Here is a 26,607-nt window from a genome sequence, read left to right as displayed (position 1 = left end):
CACCTCTTAACCAGGTGAACTGAATGATGAATCACACATGATCATAAATTGGATGGGTGTGGCAGACTGTTTATTATTAGCATGGGTAAAGACCCTTAAACACTGTATAATGGCAGGTTTTGAGATCATGTTAAATATACTTACAGATAAAACATGTAATTTCCCAGAGCGTCAGTACTGGCATTACAGGAAAATCTACTAGGAGAAGCATCTAAGAGTAGTATGTAAGCCATTCAAGAACCTCAACCCACACAATATCAGTGGATCAATAGCATTTCTTTAGCCCACAAATTTAATAATCCAGTTTTAATAATTACTAAAAAACATATAATAATCTAAATTTGATTGTGATATTCATTTTTAATTTTTCTCAAATTTAAAACTTGCATTTCCTTGCATTTGACAGACAATTTGACTGTGAAAACTAGATGTTTTTTCCTTATCTTGGTGAGAGTGCTCTTGACCACTCGTAAAATGTTCACTTACCTAAGAGAAGAGCAAAATTAAGAAAACACTGGTGAATGGCAGAAAGCAATGGGTACTAACAAAACAAGAACAAATCGTGGATACGAACTAAAATAAGAGGAAATTTGTTCCTATATTGCTTCCTGCATGAGGCCCTAGCAGTTACCTATACCTACCTGTACCTATAGATATTATTTTTCTCTATATGCAGTGGAGCAAAATTTGCCTATCACATGACACACCATAAATTATCTCAGTTTCTGCCTCGGAGCGGAAAATTACCCTCAACGAAAAAGTTCAATGGGTTGTCATGCTGTTTTATCACTTGCTGACATCATGTCATCATCAGTTAAATGTTTTTAGCATAAGCCCTGTTTCCATCGCAGGAATTTTCCCCTGGAGCTAGGAACCTTTTGAGGAACTCATCGCGTTTTGACTGCAGGGACCAGGGTCTAAATTAAGTTCCTGGGACATTTTACGGGGCCTTTTTACCCCCCAAAAAGGCCCTGGTCGTGGGGGAGTACTTTCTGAAAGTACAGGAACTTTCAGGGTGGAATTTGCAGGGATGACTGTCGCTGATTGGTAAAACACACACAGCGCTGCTACTTCAACGGCTTCAACTTGTGAACTGCTTCATTCGTAAACAAGGAAGTACTCTAGTATCAATTTAGGAGTATTTTTGGATGAGGGGAGAGCATTTCTTTTTGTTTGATAACATTGAAAGTACAGTAAAGCCTCTGGACACTCTATTCCCCCCCGCTCTCTCTCTCTCTGCCCGCTGAGCAGATCTCGTTCTTCGGTGGCAGACCATTAAATTAGCTAAATAAAATAACAACATCGCCCAACCCCAATGCGTACTATTGTTTATATTCTTAGGAACCTCTCGCCTGCCTTCTTCGTGCTTTATCACCCATGGCCGTGTAGTTGAGAGGATGAAATTGACGCATGCTGCACGCATATACAGATTTCGGAAGAGACCGGCAGCATTGAAAACAGCCCTTTCAAAACTCCTTGCTGATTGCTTACGTTACTTGCGTTAAATAGCAGTCCTCTTCCGTGTTTTAGTACAGTTGGCTTTCACACCTGATGCGAACCGTACCTGAGTACACATGAACCGTACTCCAGACCACCTTTTGAAGTGGACTCGAGTACGGATCGACGAATGGTGCCTGAGTACGGTACGGAGCGTTCACACTAATCAAACGAACTGGACTTTGGGGTCAAAGGTGGGTGTTTTTGGGGTGTACTCGGATCCGGGCCTCGGTCCCTGATGTGAAAGCACCCTAAAAAGTGAACTTTTGGTGGAAACCCGGCTATAATCACTTGTGGAAGCTCTTTGTGTGTGTGTATGGTTTATACGGTATGTGTTTACTTTTCCATCTGTGTGTATTCATGCTTTTGTGTGGTTTCCAGTGTGTCCCTGCCATCTCAGCCATACCTTGGTACATCACCATCATCCCGCTGATCATTGTACTCTCTGTGAGAGGGATGAAAGACCTTGCCAACGACATGGTGAGACCACCAGCCACTCCGTAGTCCCCCCCCCGCCTCCCCTCCTCTCTCTCACCCTCGGGGAGTCTGGGAGGGGGAATATCCCTCAGCGATGAATCCACCCGCTCACACACAAATGCACGATCTTAAACACAAATATACGACCGGCCTCTCACGCATGCATTTATGCACCTGGCACTTAAGAATGTACGCACTCTTCTCTCCTTCATTGTCCGCATTGACTCCTTGTCCTCTCCTCATTGACAAAACCAGTCATCCCAGTAGCATTAATTTTCCCTCCTATCATTAAAGCTTTTCCTTTTAAATGCAGGCGTGATGTTTTGCATGGAGAATTCTCTGGTTAAGTGCATCACTGAGTTACGGTCGTTAACAGCTCTGGGTGAAACGCTTGCTTGACCCCTCTCTATTGACTAATCATTTAGTGGAGGGTGTAAATCTCCCAGCTGGTGTCACTGTAGAGCCCTGTAATGGCGTTTCTCCTTTCTCCTTTCTCCTGTTCAACCTTTCACGGCCACCCTCACTCCCTCTCACACGCTCCCTGTCCATCACTCTTTTCCTCCATCTTTCACGTTTCTCAGTCTCTTCTCTCGTTCTCTTTTTGGGTCCGTCTCTCTCTCCATCTCCATCTCTGGTTCAGGCACGGAGACGCAGTGACTCTGAGATTAACTCCCGACCCTGTGACGTACTCATCTCCCAGAGGTGAGGACAAAGACAGGGTGTTATTCTCTCAGGACTTCCAGTTTGAAACGGTCCTCTAATGAAGCTCTAATGAAGTGTGAATGAGTGAATCCCTAGATGGTCCCTTTGAGCATTAGAACCGAGCAAAAACATTTTCCACACCTATTGGAAGACATGAACTGTGACCAACCTCTTGATGACATCTTCTCCTGTCTTCAGACATACTTTTGCCTCAGTCTGTTTTTAAAACTGTTAAATTCCAGATGATATGATTTCCCTCGTGGACTAAGAGACAACTTCAAAAAATTATTTGTGTACTACCCTCAAAAGTGTGGTAACTTCTTGAGAACTGCAATAATTGCAAATATTTAATCGTGATTAATCGCACATTTTTTATCTGTTCAAAATGCTCCTTACAGGGAGATTTGTCAATTATTTAATACTCTTATCACAAAACAATGACAAATATTGTCCAGAAACCCTCACAGGTACTGCATTTAGCATAAAAAAGTAGCCTTTGCTCAAATCATAACGTGGCAAACTACAGTCAACAACAGCTGTCAGTGTGTCAGTGTGCTGACTTGACTATGACTTGTCCCAAACTGCATGTGATTATCATAAAGTGGTCATGTCTGTAAAGAGGAGACTCGTAGATACCCATAGAACCCATTTTCCTTCACATATCTTGAGGTCAGAGGTCAAGGGACACCTTTGAAAATGGCCATGCCAGTGTTTCCTCGCCAAAATGTTACGCAAGTTTTGAGCATTATTTAGCCTCCTTCCTGACAAGCTAGTATGACATGATTTTTCTAGTTTCATATGATGCCAGTATTTTCACTCTAGCTTTAAAACTCTAAAATCTCAAGTTGCGTTAATGCATTAAAGAAATTAGTGGTGTTAAAACAAATGTGCGTTAACGCGTAATCGTGTTAACTTTGACAGCCCTACTATAATTTTAATTAAAGGCCCGCAGAGACATTTGATGTACACTGTCGTGTAAAGCACTGATATAGTCACATATATATATATATATATATATATATATATATATATTTTTTTTTTATAACTTTTTATTTATTTATTTCAGAAATGTAACAAAAAGGTAAAAACAAACAAAAATAAGTAATAAAATTAACATATAGCAACTCTTAATATATAAATTCTCATAAACAATATAAACAACGTAAATTAATATTATATGTCCGAAAAGGAGTAGAAGGACTTATCAAACTTATATGATCCTATCCCTTCTCCATAACTCAAACAATTAACTTAATATTTATTATATATACAACTCATAAACAACTACCCCAGCGCTATTATGTACAACCCAAATATCCACCCATTGTCAATCAGATAATACTGAAACAATTAAAGAGTTTACTTACATACAGATGAAAAGATAGAAAACATTGTTGTGTACTGTTAGATTGTATATTTAAAGGCAATCATTTTGGGATAGGGTATTTAAACATTTGATAGTGGATTTAGTTTACATTTGTTTCTTTAATATGAAATCTAGTAAAACATTGCTTTAGATCTATGAAAAACAAAGGTTTTGTGTTTCTATAATTGGTATTTTTGCATGTTTAGGAGATTGGTGACCAGATAATGATGTAAAATTGCAGCAGATTTTTTTTCCATTTGCTCACTCCTCATCTGTCTCAGTTTCAGCAGAGAACAGTGGAAGGATCTGCATGTTGGAGATGTGCTGCGAATCCACAAAGACCAAGTCATCCCTGTGAGATTTTCAATTTGTAAAACACAGAAATTAACAGCAATATAGAAAACAAATTCTCTGAGTAATCATTCCTGCATAAATAGATTAAGATTACGTGGATAGGTAGCATACTTTAGTATTTTTTTAAAGTGGAAAATTTCATCATATGCAATAGCCAAAGTTTTAAATATTTTAATAAATGCTTCCAGACAGTAACTTTCTACTTCTACTCCCTCTCTCTTTTATTTGTCTGTTTTCTCTCCTTCCTCCTAGGCTGACCTTCTCCTCTTGTGTAGTTCAGAACCTCACAGTCTGTGTTATGTGGAGACAGCAGATATCGACGGGTGAGAAACCAATCTGTTCCCTCATTCTACCTCATATTGTTGAAAATGCATCATTTAATTCATCATATAATTATCAAATGCATCAAGTAAAACAATTCCACAACATAAAAACTACGAATATAGTGCAAAAAATCTTTAATTGTAAAAATAATAGCAAGAATAAGGAGTTAATAAGAAGTTTCAAGATGTGATATTGATTTTAGAGGCCCAAGATCTTCAGGCTCCTTGTTCTGTTGCCATGGGGACAACAAAAACTTGGTCACCTTTTTAAAGGTCTAAAATTATTTATACACTCTGGGACAACCAGAGGGGCCCATCTGAGGCTGCGTGGTGGCTCACAGAAGGGTAAAAGGTGTACGATACATTTGGGTCAGATACAGCATGGGATCAGTGAAAGAATGGGATCAGTTTACACCATGTGATTTTGTCTTTTTGTTGCCAGTTTCAAACCAGTTAGAACCAGTTTGAGAAGTAAAGGTGCCTCGTGGTTAATTGCAGATTAAAGACCTTTTAACTATTCTGTATTATCAAGTTAATTTCTTCCGAACGACTAAACAGCAGTCATTTGACTAAAGTTATTTGGTCCAGGTCTCAAGTCCCAAGTATTTTTTTCTTGGACAAGTCAAGACAGTTCCCAAGTTAAGTCCCTTAGAGCTGCAACGATTAATCGATTAATTGATTAGTTGTAAACTATTAAATTAATCACCTAATTTACTATTAACTATTAATCAATTTGAGTATTTTTTTTTTTTTATTCTCTGATTCCAGCTTCTTGAATGTGAATATTTTCTGGTTTCTTTACTCCTCTATGACAGTGAACTGAATATCTTTTAGTTGTGGACAAAACAAGACATTTGAGGACGTCATCTTGGGCTTTGGGAAACACTGATTGACATTTTTCACCAATTTGTGACATTTTATAGACCAACCAATTAATCGATTAATCAAGAAAATAATCATTAGTTGCAGCCCTAAAGTCCCCCCCTAAGACTTAGTCTTACCTGCAGTATTATAAAGAGAAAAGACTAGGTGTTAGTACCTGTTTAATAATTATATTATTGGCCAGTCTAACTAACCTGTTCAAAATATAATTATTGATATTCAGTGAAATAAATGTAATCAAACAAACATCACAGACTACTGGCAAGTCATTCGAGTCATCATGTCTTAAAGGACCAGTGTGTAACAATTAAGGGGATCTATTGGCAGAAATGGAATATAATATTAATAAGTAGGTTTTCTTTAGTGTATAATCACCTGAAAATAAGAAACGTGTTTTCTTTACCTTAGAATGAGCTGTTTATATCTACATAGGGACCGGGTCCTCACTTCATGGAGTCCGCCATGTGTCTACAGTAGCCCAGAACGGACAAACCGAACACTGTTAACTTTTCCTGCTTGGGCCGGAGTCGATAACGTTACTTACTCCTGACGCTGCCGCTCTCTCTCTCTTGCTTCACCACTCCCTTCCCACATACACCCACTCTACGCACTGTGTAGAGTGCTCCAAATGACTCTAGAGAGGGCCATACGCCATTTTCACGTCGGCCACCGTAGCTCTCCAGCACGCTTGGCACACGGGAGAGGCTTCAGTTGGTTGCAATCTCCTCACCTCACCGCTAGATGCCACCAGATCCTACACACTGGACCTTTTTAAGTCAAGTCCAAGTCGAGTCTTAAGTCATTTATTTTCTGTCAAGGCAAGTTGCTAGTCATCAAAGCTGTGACTGGAGTCCTCATCTCTATTAAACAGTACTGAAACTTCCTCATTCAACTATTTAATGTTAATATAACTTGTAAATGGGGTCTTTTCTTCATACAGAGAAACTAACCTCAAGTTCCGGCAGGCACTCAGTGCTACGCACAATGAGCTGACCTCTGACCCCTTAGAGGAGGCGCTGGCTGACTTTGATGGTGAATAAATGTTTTTTTTATTAACAATACAAATTCAAAACATACTCATTTTAAAGTAGAGCAAAAATGAACAAATGCACATTTTACAGAATTGCATTAGTTGTTTTAAGTAAGAGCAAATGTAACTTCATGTTACAGGTGTCGTGCTGTGTGAGGAGCCCAACAACCGCCTGTACACCTTCAGAGGCCAGCTGCACTGGCAAGGAGAGTGTTTTCTGCTGGACAACGAGCACATCCTCCTGAGGGGAACAGTCCTACGCAACACAGAGTTTGCCTACGGCTTGACCATATACACTGGTACATGTTGCAGAATTTATTCAGGGGATATCAACATGGATTTCTGTACCTGAGAGTTGTTAGTGAGGGGAAGGATGACACAGTTTTTGTTTAGAAAATGGGAACTAGCCTCCGCCAAACTGGTCCGTTGAGTCTAAATATGACACTGAGGCAAACAGGGCGAAGAGAAGCCCTCATTTATGGCACAATGCCCTATAGAGGTGTATGATAACAGAGATAAAAAATGTTTTTGTGTCCACGCCACCTATCCTCATGTCACCTTCTACTGAGGCCTCCACTTGTTTCAATGACAAATTTTATTATGTGGAATACATTATACTGCTAATTATGGACAGTACTTAACTCTTGCAGCTGCGTCTTAAATGTGGGTCTGTTAACGTCTGGCAGATTACCGGCTCCTCCTGTCTTTTAAGTGATCATTGATCGGATATTACCGGACCAGGCAGAAGGTGTCATGGATCTCGCTGCTTATGACCCTTTTCAGTTCTGGTAAAGCAGATCAATAGATCAAATTCTTCCAGAGATGGGTTTTATACCATTCATCAGAGACTGTCTGTTGGTGTGACCCCAGTTCAGCCTGATTATAACTCTTAACCCTCCTCACACACACTCGACACAACCTACTTTACATTATGCATGATCAAGGTTGACATATTGTTGTTGTAATAAGTTGGAATCAGTTTCTGTCCTTGAACAGTTTGATGGTATGGCTCCGGTGTTCATTTTGGCAGCTATTTCAGATTTAGTCTTAGTCTAAAAAAGGAAAATGCTTGTTAGTTTTAGTCACATTTTAGTCATTTTTATCCTTCATAGTTTTAGTCACCGATTTGATTTTAGTCAAAATGTTTTCTCTGTTAATTTTTGTCTTAATCTTAGTCCTGTTTAGTCATCAAATTATATTGAACATTTCTGTCATTTTAGTCAAACTTCTTTCACCTGAAATTTTATCTTGCAGTGTATGTTATATTTAGAATATTTTCACCGCTTTACCTTGCCATCAGACAGCCCTTTCTGACGGGGAAATGAAGCTGTTTTATCCATCTACGCTCTCTTAAAAGCCACCAGACTCCATTGACAAAAACAGTAATTTTACCTTGCAGAACACGGACGTTGCTGGTTAATTTGTTTGTGTTATTGTGTGACTTTGGTCTTTTAAACAGCTTCAGTTCCCCCGTCAGAATCAGCTGTCTGATGGCAAGGTAAAGCAGTGAAAATATTCTAAGTAAAGACGCTTGAACTGATTATTTTTTGGAGGCTAAAACACGTTGAAATATTCTAAATATAGCGTACATTTAAACTGACATTGATTTTTTTTAATTTTTTTTTTTAGGTGGCTAAAATCCATTTTGCTGCTGCCCTGTTCCACAGTAGTACTTTGCTTTGCTTTCGTGCTGGTACTCCTGTCTATAGATCAGCATTGACTAAATATCTTGTAAACAAGCTTAGTAAAAATGTTTGATTTCAATTCAATGCTTATTAGTTTTAGTCACATTTTAGTCATTTTTATCCTTCATAGTTTAAGTCGACGACAACTCAAAATGTTTTAGTCCAGTTTTAGTCACTGAAAAGTCATTTGATTTTAGTCAAAATGTTTTCTCTCTTAATTTTGTCAGGTTTTTTTTTTTTAATTTAATCTAAGTTCTGTTTAGTCATCAAATTATATGAATTAAATTAAATTATATATCATTTTAGTCACACTTATTTCACATTAAATTGATCTTATCATTACATGATGAAAAACACAGGTTGAGTGATTAAGAATGCAGCTTTGCAGTTAGTTCGAGTCCTCCTGACTGCGCTCATCGGTCCGTTATGAGAGCCGGTCCACCTGCCCAACATGTAAAAATAAGTGTTACTCAACCACCCGAACCAGACACGACCTGCAAACTGCCAACTTTATGCATTATAGTAGCACAGAGAGAGGGGAAGAGAAGGTGACAAAAATAAAGAGAGATTTCATTCGTTTTTGTTTTTAAACTACATTTTAGTCTCGTCTTTTTTCGTCAATGATATTTTATGTTTGATATCGTCACTGTTAGTGTTTAATGACGCTGGTGCCATCTCCTCATTGTCCCGTCTTAGCCATGGAAAAAAAGGTCGTTGATGACCATATTTCGTCATACTTTTCGTTAACTAAATTAAGACTGTATGGCACAGATTCTCAGTATGTGTCATTTCTACACATGCAGCTCTCTATGTGAGATTGAGACCACATCACTGGAAAACATAATGTGATACTTTATTGATCCCTGCGAGGGAAAATCTGTCTTCCCGCTGACCTCTCGGCAGCGGGGTCAGACACCCCTGGAACTGGTAGGGATTCAGCATCTTGCTCAAGGGTACGTCAGCAGATGCTCACTGACATGAGGGCTTGAACTTTCACCCTCTGGCTGCAGGATGGTCTCCCCACTCGCTAGGACAGGCCACCGGAGCGATAGCGTCTAACAGTTGTCTGCTCTGTACCAGGCGCGGACACCAAGATCCTGAGGAACTGCGGGAAACTGAGAGTAAAGAGGACGCAAACGGAGAAAGTTTTCAACAGAGTGGTGGCCGGGGTGAGTGGGTAAAGGGCCGGTGGGTGACAAGCATGAGACATCTCATGGAGTTATTCTAAACTGTGTGTGTGTCTGGATCTCTAGATCGTCCTGTGCGTGCTGTTGGCAGCTCTGCTCCTCGCCATCGGCGCTGGCGTGTTTTCGAGTTGGGTCATGAGCCACACAGAGGTTCTGTCTGCTCTGGTGGTTAACGGCAATCCCGCTTACACCGGGTTCCTCATCTTCTGGAGCTACATCATCCTGCTCAGCCCGGCCATGCCCATTGCTCTCTACATCACGTTAGTTCCATCTACAATACTGCTCTCATCTGAGGGTATAGGCAGGAAGGTTGAAATACACCTGTGTTTGTGTGTGCACAGGTTTGAGATGATCCACACGGTCCACAGCCTGTTTATTGGCTGGGATGTGGAGATGTATTGGCAGCAGGCAGACAAACCGGCCCAGGCCAGGAACACCTCACTGAATGAGGAGCTCGGCCAAGTGGGATACCTGCTGAGTGACAAAACTGGGACACTGACCCAGAATCGTCTGCTCTTCAGACAGTGCTGCATAGCCGGGGAGATCTATGGTAAAAATATACCATCTTATATATCTATCTATATATCTATCTATCTATAATTTACCATATCCATTTAATTTTCCTTAGAAGAAAACAATAACCCAATGCCAGCACTAATATTTATTAGAAAACAAGTTGTCTTCATCTGAGCTCATGCCGCACGGCTAGCTTGAAATTAATATTCCAACCACTCACAGACTTTTGAACAGCCTCACCCTCTGCCCAGTCCAACAAATAAAATCACCTTTTTTTCCTGTTTTTTATTTTACCTCGACATCCACTTTCAACAGAATGCACATCAAATTATGAATTCAACATGCCCTCAAAATGCATCTTTACAGGACCTAAAAGGTAGAGACACACCAATTGAGTATGGCTTTCTCATCCCGATTTTGGCTGATTTCTTTCCAAGAAATATAATCGACCGTCCCAAAGCCAGGTTGTAAGCCATCAAAAATTCTAAATTTTATCCTTTTACTTTTTTAGTGTCCTCTATCGTGGTTATTGGCATAAAAACCCACAATTCAAATGATTAGGAAATAACTTTTTGCATTTTTATTTAAATAATTGATTTGATAAAAGTAATTCTTGGCATTATTAGTTCTAATTACATATCATAAGCTGCTTATAGCTTGTGTTAGGAAGTTAATTCCATCTCTAATATCTATTTTATATTGCTGTGAAAACATCTCCTCCAAACTGTATTTATTGAAGTTTCTCACCAAAGAAAACTAAATTTTACAAGGTTACATTTGAACACAGCGTGTTTACCTCGCAGAACACGGGAGTTGCTTCCTTGATCGTTAGTTTGTTTGTGTTATTGTGTGACTTTGGTGTTTTAAAGTTTTCACCAAAGTCACACAATAACACAAACAAACTAACCGAGGTTGGTTCTGCGAGGTAAAATTACTGTTTTTGTCAGTGGAGTCTGGTTGGTCTACTGTAGGTATTACACTGAGAAGTACCTCATACAACATTTCTACTATCCCTTTAAGTAACTTTAATTGTCACCAGAAAGTAGTCATGTTGTCTGACTGTGCTAACTAATGTCCCCTTCTCAGGATGACACCATAGTGAGACACTTTTCATATTTGTGTTCACTCAAAATTGTTCAACAATCCAGTCTTTGTCCAATAAAATGTGTGACGTTACAAACATCCTGTCTAATTAACACATTAATGTACTTCCTTAAATATTAATTTCTGTAACAGAGTATGATAATGACCACAGAGCCAAGTTTCCTTGCTGGCTCACAGAGGAGCAAAGATCCCTCCGGGGAGCCGACTTTCTCCAGAGAGAGACGACAGGAGACACTTAACATGCTCATATCTAACAGCCACGAGTCCATCTACTAAATATTTAACACCGGCCCTGCCCACTGAAGACACACTGTAATTGAAACCTTGTCAGAATCACATCAACCATATGTCGTATGTCTGAGCCGCTTCCTGGTTCAGCCCACATGTCTGTTTTCTTTCTTTCTTTTTATTTTATTTGTGCATATTCTAATCTCCATTTCAAATGCTTTTTGCAAGTCATTAAATATCATTTAATAGATCATTTCTCTACTTTCCCAGGTGATGCATCAGTCAGGGCAGAGGACATACAGGTACCGTATAAATACTCTCAAATCTGCATCTTTGGACTGTATTTTGTTCTTTCTTTGCCTCTTTCTTGTATATTTCCAACCTATTCAGGGTTCCCACGTGTCCTGGAAAACTTGGAAAGCAGTTGAGCAATTTTACAGTTGTGGAAAACACATGGAAAATGAGAGAAAAAGTCAAATGTCCTGGAAAATTATTTCAACATTCTCCTATTTTCCTTTAGCTGAGAATGAACAACCCATACTAGGCTATATATCAGGGCTCCCCAAGACGGATAACATTGCTGAAAGGGCTAACATTAAGTTATGTTCAGGATTAGTTAAAACGTTTATGGAAAAGAGTATTTTGAAAAGGCTGCTCTCGGTTATGTTGCGGAAACGCTGGGAACACACACCCAAGTCATGTCACGTGATAGCACATGCAGGTTGGATGAGATAACGTTGCTTTCTTCCTAACTTTTTTCCTAACAGTTGAATAACGTTAAATTGTTTGCCTCTATCTGCAGGTGTATATTTATTATCCTATGAACAATTTGACATAATTTCTAAGCATGTAAAAGATGATTTCATAGATAGGTTATAGCCATAGACTGTCATACCAGCTAGATCATCATGAAAATGTCCTGGCAAATGATCTCTAGAAAAAGAGTGGGAACCGTGCTAATTCAAAGCTGTTCTTTAACCTTCCTTCTTGGTAAATCTTTTCTCTTTATGTGCTTGTTTTTGTCATAATTTCAGCTGACATCAGCATGAGACTGTATTCATGTTAGCCACGCTGTATAATGGCAATGCACAGTAACATTTGGTGCTCCATCTTCTTCCCCTGTTATACGTGTGCAGCCCATGGACTTAAGCTGGAATCCGTTCTCCTGTGGTGGTTTGCACATGTCGGCTCCCAACCTGGTGGAGAAGCTTCGAGGACAGCAGTGTGCATTCAGCAGACAGTTCCTCAGGGCGCTGTCTTTATGTCACACTGTCATGGCGGAGTGGAAAGAAGGTTGTGTCTCTGTTTGTTGTTTACTCCATACTCAAAGTCAAGGTAGAGGGGGAGAAAAAAATTATCTCAGATATATAACACAACACTATCAGCACTTTGTTCACAATACAAAACAGGTAGACAGGGAGGAAAAGAAATCATTCACTGTTACTTTAACTTAATGTACCAATTTGGCGATCTCTCCTCCAAATAACCCATATATGTACAGTATGTTGACGCAACTTGAAAGGATGATGCTTTTTTCCAACCCCTAAATCACTGGTCTCACATGATTATAATGACATTGCACATTCCTTGATGACAACATGTTTACATCTGCCTTGCGTGTTGGCTACATTCCTCCAGAGGCTCCAGTTTACCAGGCTGCGTCCCCAGATGAGGAAGCTCTTGTTGGTGCAGCCAGGGAGCTTGGCTGGGTCTTTCTTTCCAGGACGAGAGACTTTGTCGTCATCTCTGAACTCGGTGTCTCTCGCCAGTATGAACTGCTTGCACTGCTGGACTTTACCAGCCAGAGAAGACGCATGTCTGTACTGGGTGAGAGGAGCCCTCTAAATACACACTAACAGCAAATCTGCAACCTTTCAATCTCTTGTTAATCTTTTATAATTGCCCTTATGCTAAGTTCTCCCATGTCAACTTCTTTTCTGAATAAATTATCCAGACTGGTTTTGTTTTTTCAGTGCGGGAGCCGGAGGGTGGGTTAAAGCTGTACTGTAAAGGGGCAGACATCGTGATCCTGGAGAGACTGCAGAAGGACTGTCCATATCAGGAGAGGAATGAAGGAGCCCTGGAGGTGAACTGGAGTTTCTACTCAACTGTTATTGAGTCTACTATTTATATGTCACTCTGTTACTATCTTTTGGTTTCAATTTCAGTATTTAAGAGTTCACAGTTTCAAAAAAGTTCCCCATCTTAACTTAGTGTGTTAGTAGGGGGTTTGTAACGTACTCTCAATTACTTACTTAATTACTTACAAAACACACAATAAACTCATATGAAATGATAGCCTCCGAATATGAGTTAGACCAAAAACATTATTTACAGGTGAGAAGTTACCTCATGAAACATTTAGAAGAGGACACATAAAAAAATATTTAATACAATACATGATTGAAAATTTTAAATAAAGCTAAAGGAAATCTTTCATATATGTATAAAATGCTGCAAAAGCTCACCATTGTAGATAATAAAGTAAAAGAGAAATGGGGGGAAAAAAATTAGAAATTAAGATATCAGCAGAAGTTTGGAAAGACTCCCTATGTGGAAAGTTAAAGATATTACAATCAAATTACTGGAGATGGGATTATGCTCGGAAAGTGAGTATGAGATATTTAATGACGCCTTATGTTACCCTTTAGCAGGGACTAGTTGCTGGAGAGGATGTGGGGAACAAGTAGAAAACTATACACGCACTTTACATGTTCAATATTGATTCTCTTTTGGGAAGAAGTGGAAAAAAAACCTTAAAATATATTTTTGACCTAAAAGAACCTCTGAAACTAGAAAATCTTTTGGGCACTGACTTAATATGAAAGATAAAATCGGCGGACATGCATCTCTTTAACATGAAGCAGGTGACAAAGACCTGGAAACAGACAAATACACCAAAACTAAATGCATGGCTATCAATAATAGAACACTTTGGAGGTGGAAAAATGAATCTTTACAATCAGAAATCATATGAAAAAATGGAATAAGATTTATCTCAAAGCTAGACTCATATTATTTCAATGTAGCCCAAATTTGTAATAAACAGGTACTCGTCCCCTTTTTTGTTTTGTTTTGTTTTGTTTAAGTTTCATTTAGTTTTTGGTTTTGGTTGAGTTCTGGTATTAATTTAACTTACATAAACAAGTATAAAAATGCACAATGAACTGTGAATAAACAATTAATAGGAAGATAATGAAAGAAACATTGCGATAAAGTAAATTTAAAAAGCTTAGTGTGTTAGCATTGCTAGCATTTGCATTATCTCTACCAAATTCAATGGCAATCCATCCTGTAGTTGTCAAGATTTTTCACTAAAAGTCCAACATGTCAACCACATGCTGGTGCTAAACCAAGGACAATAGGATTCATCCTCTGGGGACCAAGAATGTCTGAGCCCGTCAGTGGCAAAAACAAGCACTTTTAGTGGAGGTAAGTTGCCAGGTTGCCCCAAGCGTTTATATTACAGCCCGTTTACTGTCTGGCGGCTGCAGCGTTATCCTTCAATACTGGACCAATTTCAAAAATTGTTGTCCCTATTAGTTACTTAGACACAAAAACATGAGAAAATCCAGGTTGAAAAATACCGAAGTTCCTCTTAAAGACCACCTTTGTGCAGTAAAGGATTTCCTCCATTAATAGTCAGTCAAATAAAACAGTTTATAGAGTCTCTTTGTCGTGATCATCGTTGTTATCAATGGTCTGATCATCAAAGCTTGTACACACTGTATTGAGCATCTCAGAGAAGTTAAACGTTCTTGATCAATGATCAATAGACTTTTCAAGAAAGGATCAGGCCAGTGATCTCCTACTGAGATAGTTGAGGCATGCCTGCCAAGACCAAAGTGTTTATCTCATGTTTTCTTTGTCAATTCTTCAATTCTGCCTGAAAGATCACTCAGTAAATAACATGCAGCCTGTAATAATGTGTTAACCTATCTTCTGTCAGTTGTTTGCCCAGGCCTGTCTGAGGACTTTGTGTGTTACGGTTCGATCTGTTCCTGAGGCATCATGGGAGCAGTGGAGTAAAACTCTTGCCCAGTCTGCTGCCATGACGACCGATGACCGTGACGCACTGCTGGAAAAGCTGTATGATCAGATGGAGAGAGAGCTGCAGGTGGGCTCTTACACGTTTATTGTCAGTCCTCCATTTAAAGTGGCAAATCTGATCATTGACACTGATAAAGAGGGCCTATTATGCTCATTTACAGGTGCATACATGTATTTTTGGTTTCCACTAAAACATGTTTCCATGCTTTAATGTTCAAAAAACACTTTATTTTTCTAATACCGGGCTGTGCTGCAGCACCTCTTTCCACCTTCTTTCACCGAACCGAACTCTTCGGACTCCGCTCTAACTAGCTTTGTTTGAGGGCTTGCCAAACTTGTCGCTAGGCAGGTATTATGCAAATGTCTTACTTGGTGACATCACCACGCTACAGAAGAAAAGGCGGGACTTCAAGCAAGGCGTTTCAGGCAGTTCAGGAGCAGTGTTTTTGTGGGGGAGAGTAACTCCCTTTGATGTGGACTTTGGGCTTTGTAACTTTGCAGACCTTTTACATGCACAATAAAACTACAGTATATAACACACTAAATGAAAGGGGGAAAGCATAACAGGTCCTCTTTAAATCAAGCTTGTGCTTTATGGTTTCTGCTCTTTACTTTTTTGTACATGTGGAGCACAAAGCGACTTTGATAAATCATCTGCATTTTTTTCATGTTATGAGATTGAACGTCACTCATATCTTCTCTTTGTCTCCTTGTCATGCTGCGTAATAAAGCCAATATCCTTCAGGAATGCTAACCTAACGTTCACGTTTCATGTTTTGCAGCTTATAGGGGTGACGGCGATAGAGGATCGGCTTCAGGAGGGAGTTCCTGAGACTATTGCTCTGCTTCAACAGGCTGGGATTAAAGTATGGGTACTTACTGGGGACAAAAAAGGTATTGTGACATATATTGTAACAGTAGATGGGAGTGGGATTGGCACCACTTTGAATGCTGTATATTCATATCTCACTGTGGTTTCCTCTCTCTTTCCTGCTCCCTCTTCTCTCTCCTCGTTCTTGTAGAGACTGCAGTGAATATTGGATATTCTTGCAAGCTACTGGATCCTGATACCAGATTACTGGAATGGCAGGAGCTGAGGTTAGCAATGATAAAAATACACAAACACACACACACGCTCACACCAGCTCATTGATCTTTGTATGTTTGCCCCTGCAGACAGATACTCCAGTCCCCAGACCCAGGGGTCAGTTTCTTCAAGGCCAGGCAGACAGAGCTGTGGGCTGTAGACAAGCAGGCGGCTGGAGCAAAGACTGCTGTGGTCCTCACTGGACCTGAGCTGGTAAACACTGGACATACTGGAAATGGGGTTACTCATATAGTTTACAAATGGTCGAATAGCTGTCTTCAAATAGTTTGCAATTGTCACAGATTGGGATAGGACTCTACTGCTGTTTACATTGTAATTATGTATTGGTCGCAAAAGCCCTATTTCCACCGCAGGAACTTTCCCTCTGAACTAGGAACCTTTTGAGAATCTCATTGTGTTTTGACTGCAGGGACCAGGGTCTAAATTAAGTCCGGTGGCCTTTTTACCCCCTAAAAAGGCTCTGGTCAGGTGGGGTAGTACTTTCTGAAAGTACAGGAACTTTCGGGGTGGAGTTTGCAGGGATGACCGTTGCTGATTGGTCAACCACACACTCAGCGTCGCTGCTTGAACTGTACCGCTTCATTCATAAAACAAGGAAGTACTCTAGTATCGATTTAAGACCATTTTAGGACGAGGAGAGCATATTTCTTTGTTTGTTAACTGCTGTCGGCTTCCCGACTCATTTTAAAAAAAGACAGAGAGAAAAAGAAAGAGAGATATCACGCGAGCGAGCTGAAAGGGCAAGCGGTAGAAGAGACAAACAGCTTGGCGGTGCTGTAAATGAAAGGAAAAAAGTTATTTTCTGATTGTTTCACAGCGGTTACGTTCTAAAGCACAAATAAATAACCATCAAACACTCAACAGATGATTTACTGTGCTCTTATTTTCTTTTTCCTCTGCTGCATTTTATTCATTACATCCAACGTCCATCAGTACATACTGTGCAGCAGTAAATTATTATTTTATTTTTTGAACATGTTTTTTAGATGAAACGGGCGGACACACTGAACTGCGGGCTGCAGACTGTGTGTCTTTAGACCGCGGCGGAAACGCAGACAACAGTGAGCTGAAGGAACCTTTTAGTTCCTTAAAAAGTAGTCCTGTGACTAAAATTTACCAAGAACTTCTTGGTGGAAATTGGGCTAAGGTCGAATTTTTTAGACATGAATACGTTTTTCCTTAAACCTGCAATACTTGCCATTTGAGGAAACAAGCTGTAAACACAACACTGACATTAGTTGATACGGCAAACTAGTTAGCAAACTGTTTAGACACCTAGTAGATAAGGAGCCACATTAGCATTCATTTGGAGTTTGTGCCGACCTGATGATTGTAAGTCCAATATTCACTCTCCTTTTAGCTCTGGGTTTTTTTTGGTCTCTACCAATTTCTGAGAAAAATATCTGCCATATTTTTATCAAACCAAAACAATGAGCTGAAACACTCCAGTAGATCTGAGAGTTGGGTGACAATTGTCTATGGGTATTGCACAGAGTCATCCGACCCATTGTTACTATAAAAATATTGATTATAGCAGCTTTAAAAAATGTATACTGGCAGAACTAAAATTCCTTAAAACAAGATTTCTGAGATGTCAAAGCTGTCAGCAGAGACTATCTGAAACCCAGAAGCAACAGTGAAGACTCCTCTAAAGCTCATTTAGAAGGTACTATTGGACCATTTTATATAAACCTAACCTAAACTGAGCTGTTTGATGTTGTTGTGTTCCAGGCAGAGTTTGACCAGAGACCAGAGTGGGGGACCACGTTCATGAGCCTGGCAGAACAGTGTCAGTCGGTGCTATGCTGTCGTGTAACACCAGGACAGAAGGCTGACATCGTCACGCTGGTCAGGAAACACTCCCGCTCAGTCACCATGTCCATCGGGGACGGTGCCAATGATGTAAACATGATCAAGAGTAAGATGTAGAGAGAAAATATGTGTTTGTAGCTCTTAATTGTACTTTCTGCTTCCATGTTTTTACATTTGTTTTTCCCTCTTTTTGGATCCGTGTCTTTTCTTACTGTTCCCCAACACCAGCGGCTCATGTTGGTGTGGGAATAGCAGGAGTGGAGGGAGGTCAGGCGGTGCAGAACGCGGACTTTGCCTTGTCCCAGTTCAGATTTCTGCAGAGGCTGCTACTGGTCCACGGGCGCTGGTCCTACAGGCGCATTTCCCTCTTCTTGCGCTACTTCTTGTTTAAGACCTGTGGCTTTGCTCTCGTGCACATATGGTTTGGTTTCTTCAATGGCTTCAGTGCTCAGGTTAGACACACATGGATGAGACTTAAAGGGATAGTTCGGATTTTTTGAAGTGGGGTTTTATGAGGTACTTAGCCATAGTCAGTGTATTACCTAGTGGATTGGCTTTCATCAGGGGACGAGTGGCTGTGACTCACTGATCGCTAATGAGCACAGTCAGGAGGACTCGGAGTAGCGAAGCTGCATTCTTAATCATTCAACCTCTGTTTTTCATCAGATAAAGTTAAGATAAAATCTTATGAGAAATAAGTTTGACTAAAATGACAATTATTGGTTTTGGCTAGACTAGATTAACTGAAATGTTCAATATAATCTGATGACCAAAAAGGACATTTTAGTGAATTAAAAAATAGCTGACAGAGTTAAGAGAGAAACCATTTTGGTTAAAAGTAATGGCTAAATGTTGACTGAAATGTAATGACTTTTCGTTTACTAAAACTATGAAGGCAAAAAAAAACTAAAATGTGACTAAAATTAATAAGCATTTTTGTCTTAAAACTAAATCTAAAATAGCTGCTAAAATTACCACCTCTGCCTCAATCGGATAGTTTGTTTGTGTTATTGTGTGACTTAAATTAATCCCAACTAACCCTGTAAAACGCCAAAGTCACACAATAAGATGAACAAACTAACCGATCGAGGCAGCGGTAGACCAACAACTCCCTTGTTCTGCGAGGTAAAATTACAGTTTTTGTCAATGGAGTCTGGTGTCTTTGAAGAGAGAATAGATAGTTCCCCATCAGAAAAGGCTGTCTGACAGCAAGGTAAAGCGGTGAAAATATTCTAAATATAGCGTTAAAGCTTAAACTGATATTGATTTTTTTAGGTATCTAAAATGTGTTTTGCTGCTGCCCCCCGTCCACAGCAGTATATTACTTTGTACCCCTGCTGATACTCCGCCATCTACTGTAAGTAATACACTGACTATGGATAAGTACTTCATACAACCCCTCTTAAAAAAATCTGAACTATCCCTTTAAAGACACATAATGAACTGATGTTAAACATGGAAAAAACCTCCTGCATTCATTCCACCATCTATTTGTCTCCTGCAGTCTCTGTATGAGACGTGGTTCATCGCTCTCTACACCGTCTTCTACACAGCGTCCCCAGTTTTGTGTGTGGCCTTCTTTGAACAGGTGAGACAGTGGAAGAGATGGATGTCTTTATGAACTCAGAACTCTGATATTTGATGTAATTATTATTATTTGAAATATTTATGTTCTAAGTCATAATGCTTCATCCTGTGTGTTTTGTGTTGTAGGACGTGAGTGCAGAAAGCAGCCTGAAGTGGCCGGAGCTGTACAAGACTGGACAGAGACAGGAGCTCTCCAGCCCTCTCATGCTGTTCCTTTCGCTGCTGTATGCCGTCTACACGTCGCTTGTTCTCTTCTTCATCCCGTTTGGAGTCTTTTACAACACAGCTTATGACTTCCAGACCATGGCAGTCACTGTCGCCATGGCAGCCACGTTCACTGCCACCATTGAGGTCAGGATCACACTTTTCATAGATGAGAGTAAACCACAGAAACAATCACAAGTAAAAAAAAATAATTATTGATCTGTGGAAGTCATAATGTGACATTATTTCATCATATGCAATGAACGAACACATCTATTTTGAAAGAGCTGTTAGTCCGATTACATCAAAATGTAGCAAATCACAAGATGATCGTGTGTATTGTATGTATATTATATGCACAAAAAAATATCTGTAGACAACTGTAACATTTTCAACTCGACACTTAAAGGGACTGTTTGAAACTTCTTACACGTATAAATCAATCCGGGTCGGTGTCCCATGCACGCTCACGTGTGGCTACGCTGTTCAGACTCAGACTCCAACACAAACTACACAGAAGCACCAAAACCACAAAGTTATATCTAGTGAAACCCGTCTTGCAAAACAGTGTTGGCCGTGGTCGGAGGACGCGGGGAAGACCGTAGCTTTGGTCTCCGGGCCGGAGTCTCTGCTGTACTCTGCTCCTCTGCCTGCCTGCTTGCCTTCACTCAGCTCGCTCCACCTCACATGCATGCGCGCTCACTACACACTGCAGAAGAGTTAGTAGCTCTGAGAATATCTAGTGAATGTACAGTGGACGTTTGTGCAGAAATAACTGCTGCAGCTCCTCCAGACCAACAGAGGTTTTCCGTGTCTTGTGAAGTGACGGGGCTCCGCCACGAGTTACGTTATCATCTCCGACCGGGTGCCGGTGTATTCCCTGTTTCCTCCGGCCGCGGTCGGGAGGCTGAAGCAGGAAAAGCCAACACTAGGATCAGCAGTGATTCACGGAGACCTTCGTCTGGTCAGCTAACATTACTGCCAAGCAGGTGAAATATAGAGTGACATATTGGTTTTAGCTGATGTGTGTCGCCTCACTGTTTTGACGGATGCTTGCTCACATTCACGTCGCGCGTGCACACAGGCGAGCGCGAACGACAGGACACTGACTTTTGTTGAGTTAACAGCCACAGGTGTCGCTGTTACAACCAATTTCTGATTCTTACAAACAGTCCCTTTAATTTATCATATTCAGAAAAAGGTTTAACTCAAAAAGAGTGTTAATTTAGAAATTAAAGAAATCTACTTTTACAAACTGCAGCTGGAGTAGCCAACAATGAGGCAAATTATCATAACAATTAAAATAATAAGAATAATAATCTTTATTCATATAGCACTTTTCAAAACAGCAGTTCCAAAGTGCTTTACAGTTAATAATAAAATGCATAACAGTACACAGTATGAAAACATATACAATTTCTTTCCAAGCGGACCCCGAGGCAGTGATTGGTAGACGTTTTTACAGGATTACAGCAGCTACAGATGCCGGCTCTTTTCCGGTCCTTTTTCAGAGTTCATAAGTAATGGATCGCTGTCGGGTTGTAAAGACCATTTCAACCAATATAACAAATAGTGTAAACTGGATAACATCGTCAACCCTGCCTTTAAGAGGTATTAGGCCACAGTAGGATTTGGTAACCTGAACTGTAAATACAGGAGCAAGCTGGGGAAGTTCGCCAGTGCGGTGGCCAGTAGGATAATCAAAAGACCAGCTGGGGAGTCTTTGGGAACAGAGTGTGAGGAGGAAGAAGGCTTTATATCTCCTCTGATTACAGTGTTTCTTTTCGTCTTTCAGGTTGTGCTGGTGACCAGATACTGGACGAAGTTCAATGTAGCCACCGTGTGTGTCTCTGTGGTGCTTTTCTTCCTCTGTACCAAGATCACCCACAGCACCATCCTGTTTAAAAGATCACCCAGCGACTATTACTTCTTCGGTACTCATCTCATTGCACATCTACTCTATTCATTCCTGTCACTGGAGTGATGTCGCTCCTGGCTGTGGCCATTTTTTAACATCCATCACTGCTGGAACTGCTCGACTTGATTCCCTTGGAGGCAAATAATATCAAAACAACTGTCAACAAAAACATTCAGCCAAACTGTGAAGAAGAAATGTCAATTTTAACGATTATTTAATGTTGATCTGTTGGTCTGTCATCATGCCTGTGAAACACGTTTGATTGCTCTGTGTGTGCTTTTCATCAGGTGCGGCTGATAAGGCCTTCATCGATCCACTTGTGTGGCTCGCAGCTCTGCTCACTACCTGGACGGCTGTTTTGCCCTCAGTGACCGCCCTCGCTCTCAATGTCATCCTCACCATGCACGACAAACACAAGGTGAGACATCTGCATGATGGCGAGACACTACAGGCAGAAACATTGGGTTTTCATGCACTGGTCAGTTTTGGGCTGTTTTGCTTCCATGTCTTTTTTTCAGACTAGTGGAAAGAAAACATCCAAAATACACATTTAGGTGTTTATTTTACTACTTTGTCTGTTAGCGTCTAAATTCACCAAAGTTATCATTACATAATGCCTCATTTGCATATTTAAACATAACATTTCAGAAAACTTGTAATACAAAAAAAATAATTGTCTTAATGTCAGTAATCAACTGGGGAAGTTTCATGGTGATATCTAATTGTTTAAAAAAATACTTTATTCACCTGTAGTGTTATTAAATTAGTTTAAATTAGCCAGAAATCTCCACTTCAGTAGCACTTACATCCACCAAACTTTCCAGTATCATTTCTATCTATATTCTGAAGGTTTTTACAGAGGGGTTTGTTCATCCATCATTCATATCCTGATTTATACAACATTTTATTTCTAAAAACATGGGGAAAATGGATTTTTTATGGCTGTTGACAGTAGTTTCTGATTTATAGTGATAAAAAGAGAAAAAATGTCCTCTGTAGAAACCTTTGACTCTAATATGTCAACAAAATGAAACCAGAATTTTGAACCTCGCTTTATCTAATGTTCAGATTTCTGTTCTGAAAATGTATGCAAGTTAACACATATTTAATAAGATAATGTCTCATTTGCACATTTAAACATAACATTATCAGAAAACTTGTAATACAAAAAATAATTGCCTTAATGTAAGTAATCAACTGGGGAAGTTTCATGGTGATATCTGTTAGTTAAATTTTTACCCTATTCGCATGAGATGTCTCCCCTCAAAGTGATAGTTTTGAAGTGGGGTTGTATGAGGTACTTATCCATAGTCAGTGTATTACCTACAGTAGATGACGGTCGGCATGCCTACAGCTTGGAGAAACAGACGGGAGCACCGGAGCAAAGCAATGTACTGCTGTGGACGGGGACGGCAGAAAAACGTATTTTAGCCACCTAAAAGAAAGGCCCACCTAAAATAATTGATATCCGTTTAAGTGTACGCTATATTAAGAATATTTTCACAGCTTTATCTTGCAATCAGACAGCCCTTTTTTTCTACTTTCCGACGGGGAACAGAACTGAAAGTGAATCTATGCGCTCTCTCCAAAGCCAGCAGGCTCAGATGACAAAAACAGTGAAGATACGTGTCACTTTCAGTTCAGTTTGCCGTCGGAAAATATTCTAAATATAGCGTACATTCAAACTAATATTGATTTTTTTTTTTAGGTGAGGCTTTATTTTAGGTGGCTTAAATATGTTTTTCTGCCGACCCCGTCCACAGCACTGTATTGCTTTGCATGGGTGCCGGTGCTCCTGTCCGTTTCTCACGACTGTCATCTACTGTAAGTAATACACCTACTATGGATAAGTACCTCATACAACCCCACTTCAAATCACCCAAACTATCACTTTCAGACAGTAAGAATGAAAGGAATAGTTCAAAACTAAAACTGGAAATGAAAACATTTAAGCAGTCACCTGGATGTTAGTAAAAAAATTATCCATTTAAATTGGTGGGACGACTAAACACACAGCAGGTTAGCTCCTGTACATCAATCTCTAACTTATGAAGACTTTCACAGTTCCATAAAATGTCATTTATGTAATATTTTCAGTATATTTCTCAGTGATGATTCTCCACAAACTGACTTGAGGACCAACTCAACATGTTACTGAATTTGGTTGCTATCTTAGGTTATTTTGGAGCTGTAAGAAGGCTGAGATGTTTCCCGTTCGCCAAGTTATTGAGCTTTCATTCCTATAAAAATAAAAGCCTGAACAGTTGTAATGGTAAATGGTCACTGATGTCACTCTTACCTGGCTGTGATGTAGGTCCACAGTGCGTCCCTTCAGCCGGTGGAGCTGAGGTCACAGTTCAAAAGGACGTCTCTTCGCCGTTCCTCTTACGCCCTCTCTCAGGGGGCCGGGACCGGACGCCTCATCACGTCAGGGACCTTCATCCGCAGCACGGTGCCGACGGTGGATGAGAAGGTGACTGCTAGTAAAAACTCCACTGACTCACAAGTCCTAATTCACCTAAAGGACAATAATCATCTCCCAAAATAGCACATGATTAACGATAAATTTAAGGGAGAATATTTGATCACATAGATTGTTGCTGTAACATAGATCTTATGAGATGATTCGTTATGTGTTTGCACTTAAAACATGTTTTTGTGGCCAATTCCAGCACTTATCTTTTGTATAGCTACCATTTTCCAATAAATGATATGATATACAAAATACATTATGTTCTCTAAATCGTGTTTATTGTCTTTACATAGACAGTTTTACCTCTACATGAATACCTCTGATCTTTGTTGTTTGAGACCGTTATTGTGGTAAAAAATCAGATTTCCATCTGCTGGGAGGTCACAGGGGGATTTCCTTTGAAGATCAAACCAAACACAATAAACCGACAGCACCGCTTTTGTTTTACAATTGTTTTATTTGTTAATTTATTTCAAAACACGCAATTTTTACCCATATTATCCTTTTAAGTTTTTATTTTTCTGTAACAGTTATTACTCAGATTTTTTTCCTTCACAAAAGTCTCAGCTAGAGTGAAACTAAAAGTCCTCCACAGGCTCTCCGGCTTCTGCAGTGGGAGGAGGGAAAAGAGGCTTTCTGACCAGACGTCGTGAGTGGGTTTATCCCTTGTTTCTGTGTGTGTGTGTGTGTGTGTGGGAGTTTACACCAGCGTATATGTATGTATGTGTGTGTCTAAGTGCAATAGGTGGAATGTCCACATGGCCGGTAAATCACAGGACCCGTAGAGCAGCCCAGAGAGCTCAACATTGTCTTCTAGGTTTCGGTAGCCAGATTGTCATACCTCTGATTTCATCTTTGGTTTTCAGCAAACACTCTCAAAAGGCAGACTCACCCTCTCCAGCATGTGCCTGTGTCTGTTTGTGTGTCTGTCTGTCCGTCCGAGTGCAATATAAGCCACTGTCTCCAGACGACTTTGTAAACTTAAGTAAGTACAATGTAAGTGTCTTTGCATTGATTGTGGCCCTTCCTTGGCGCTGGGGACAAAGACAGTCGAACATTGTAGAACAATGGAGCCATGAGCGGGGGAGGATCAGCTTGCAAACATCAACATGGACTCCATTTTGATGTCAATGGCAGTTTGGGGCGTTCATGTAAAGCTGTGTGACATCAGTGTGGTGAAACATGGGGGGCGCTGTAGTGCTCTCCTCTCCCCAGCCACTCTCTACTGTATACCCTGAGTGACTGGGGGTTCTCCGGCCGCTCTGGGCTCAGGGGAGGAGGAGGAATGAGGGGGGAAAGGTCATGGAGGTCAAAGTGGGAGCGGGAGTGTCGTAATGTCAAGTGGGAAGGGAGGGAGGGGGGGTTGAGGGTTGTACACTCTGACCCAGCAGCAACGATTAAGATTGGGGGGGTCAGGTGTTTGCATAGTTCTCTGTGCAAAAGCCACCAACCGGAGCCATTTTTATTCCTCGCGGTTGGTTACATCATCATTAGATTAGCAGGAAATTGTGGTGGGTGATGGGAAGTATGGTCTTTGCACCACAGCTCTTGTTCTCCTGCAGTGCACTACATTGTGGCAGTAGGGATGCAGGAGGGTGAAAGGTGACTGGTGGGGGTGAGGAGGGAGTGGATTTATAATGTTTTGTTGTGTAACCGCGTCGTGTGGAGCTTGATGAGATGGAAGATGTTTTGAGCGGAGGGGTTGATGGGGCAGTCGTTTGGCAGTCGGGCACTACAGCTCGTCACATCTCAGAGAGCCTCTTTTCCCTTGATTTTATTCTTCCGTCCTCCCCTTCCTCCTCCCCACTGGCCTGCCCTCTCTCTACCTTTTTTCTTGTTTTGAAACTGATTGTCTTCTACCATCACAAAGACACTTGGTTCTGATTGATTAACAGGTAACAGAAGAGGGAGAGCACAGTGTGACTGGGGGTGTCTACATCAGTCCCATCGGCAACGTCCGATCCCACGGCGAAACGACGCACGCATCATGCTGTTTGACAGCAAATGCTGGCGACATTTCGGTCGTTGGACTATCAAGTTGCCGGATGGTTCTGCGGTTGGTTGGTCGGTCAGTCAGTAAGAAATGGTTTCAAATTTTTCGCAT

General features: G+C 40.5%; 1 protein-coding gene across 4 annotated transcripts in view; it reads left to right on the top strand.

Annotated features, from left to right (window-relative positions):
- atp8b3 (ATPase phospholipid transporting 8B3) overlaps positions 1-24,757 on the top strand; it is a 61,640-nt gene extending 36,883 nt beyond the window's left edge. For 3 of the 4 annotated variants that reach the window (XM_037770983.1, XM_037770981.1, XM_037770982.1), the window contains 24 exons: positions 1,879-1,977; positions 2,615-2,676; positions 4,324-4,396; positions 4,649-4,719; positions 6,542-6,633; positions 6,772-6,930; positions 9,397-9,485; positions 9,570-9,763; positions 9,845-10,053; positions 11,622-11,653; positions 12,488-12,644; positions 12,990-13,178; positions 13,325-13,437; positions 15,301-15,468; positions 16,184-16,295; positions 16,424-16,499; positions 16,578-16,701; positions 18,241-18,427; positions 18,550-18,773; positions 19,826-19,909; positions 20,035-20,259; positions 21,908-22,046; positions 22,318-22,448; positions 24,345-24,757. In XM_037770983.1, coding sequence (XP_037626911.1) covers positions 1,879-1,977; positions 2,615-2,676; positions 4,324-4,396; positions 4,649-4,719; positions 6,542-6,633; positions 6,772-6,930; positions 9,397-9,485; positions 9,570-9,763; positions 9,845-10,053; positions 11,622-11,653; positions 12,488-12,644; positions 12,990-13,178; positions 13,325-13,437; positions 15,301-15,468; positions 16,184-16,295; positions 16,424-16,499; positions 16,578-16,701; positions 18,241-18,427; positions 18,550-18,773; positions 19,826-19,909; positions 20,035-20,259; positions 21,908-22,046; positions 22,318-22,448; positions 24,345-24,578 — 3,243 coding nt within the window. In that variant the 3' untranslated portion in view covers positions 24,579-24,757. The remainder of the gene's footprint in view (positions 1-1,878; positions 1,978-2,614; positions 2,677-4,323; positions 4,397-4,648; positions 4,720-6,541; positions 6,634-6,771; positions 6,931-9,396; positions 9,486-9,569; positions 9,764-9,844; positions 10,054-11,621; positions 11,654-12,487; positions 12,645-12,989; positions 13,179-13,324; positions 13,438-15,300; positions 15,469-16,183; positions 16,296-16,423; positions 16,500-16,577; positions 16,702-18,240; positions 18,428-18,549; positions 18,774-19,825; positions 19,910-20,034; positions 20,260-21,907; positions 22,047-22,317; positions 22,449-24,344) is intronic. The other variant, XM_037770984.1, reaches the window with a different exon arrangement.
- Positions 24,758-26,607: the final 1,850 nt, after the last annotated feature.

Source organism: Sebastes umbrosus, chromosome 5, assembly GCF_015220745.1.
Source record: "Sebastes umbrosus isolate fSebUmb1 chromosome 5, fSebUmb1.pri, whole genome shotgun sequence".
Classification (NCBI taxonomy): Eukaryota; Metazoa; Chordata; class Actinopteri; order Perciformes; family Sebastidae; genus Sebastes; species Sebastes umbrosus.
This window is presented reverse-complemented; position numbering and strand designations above follow the sequence as displayed.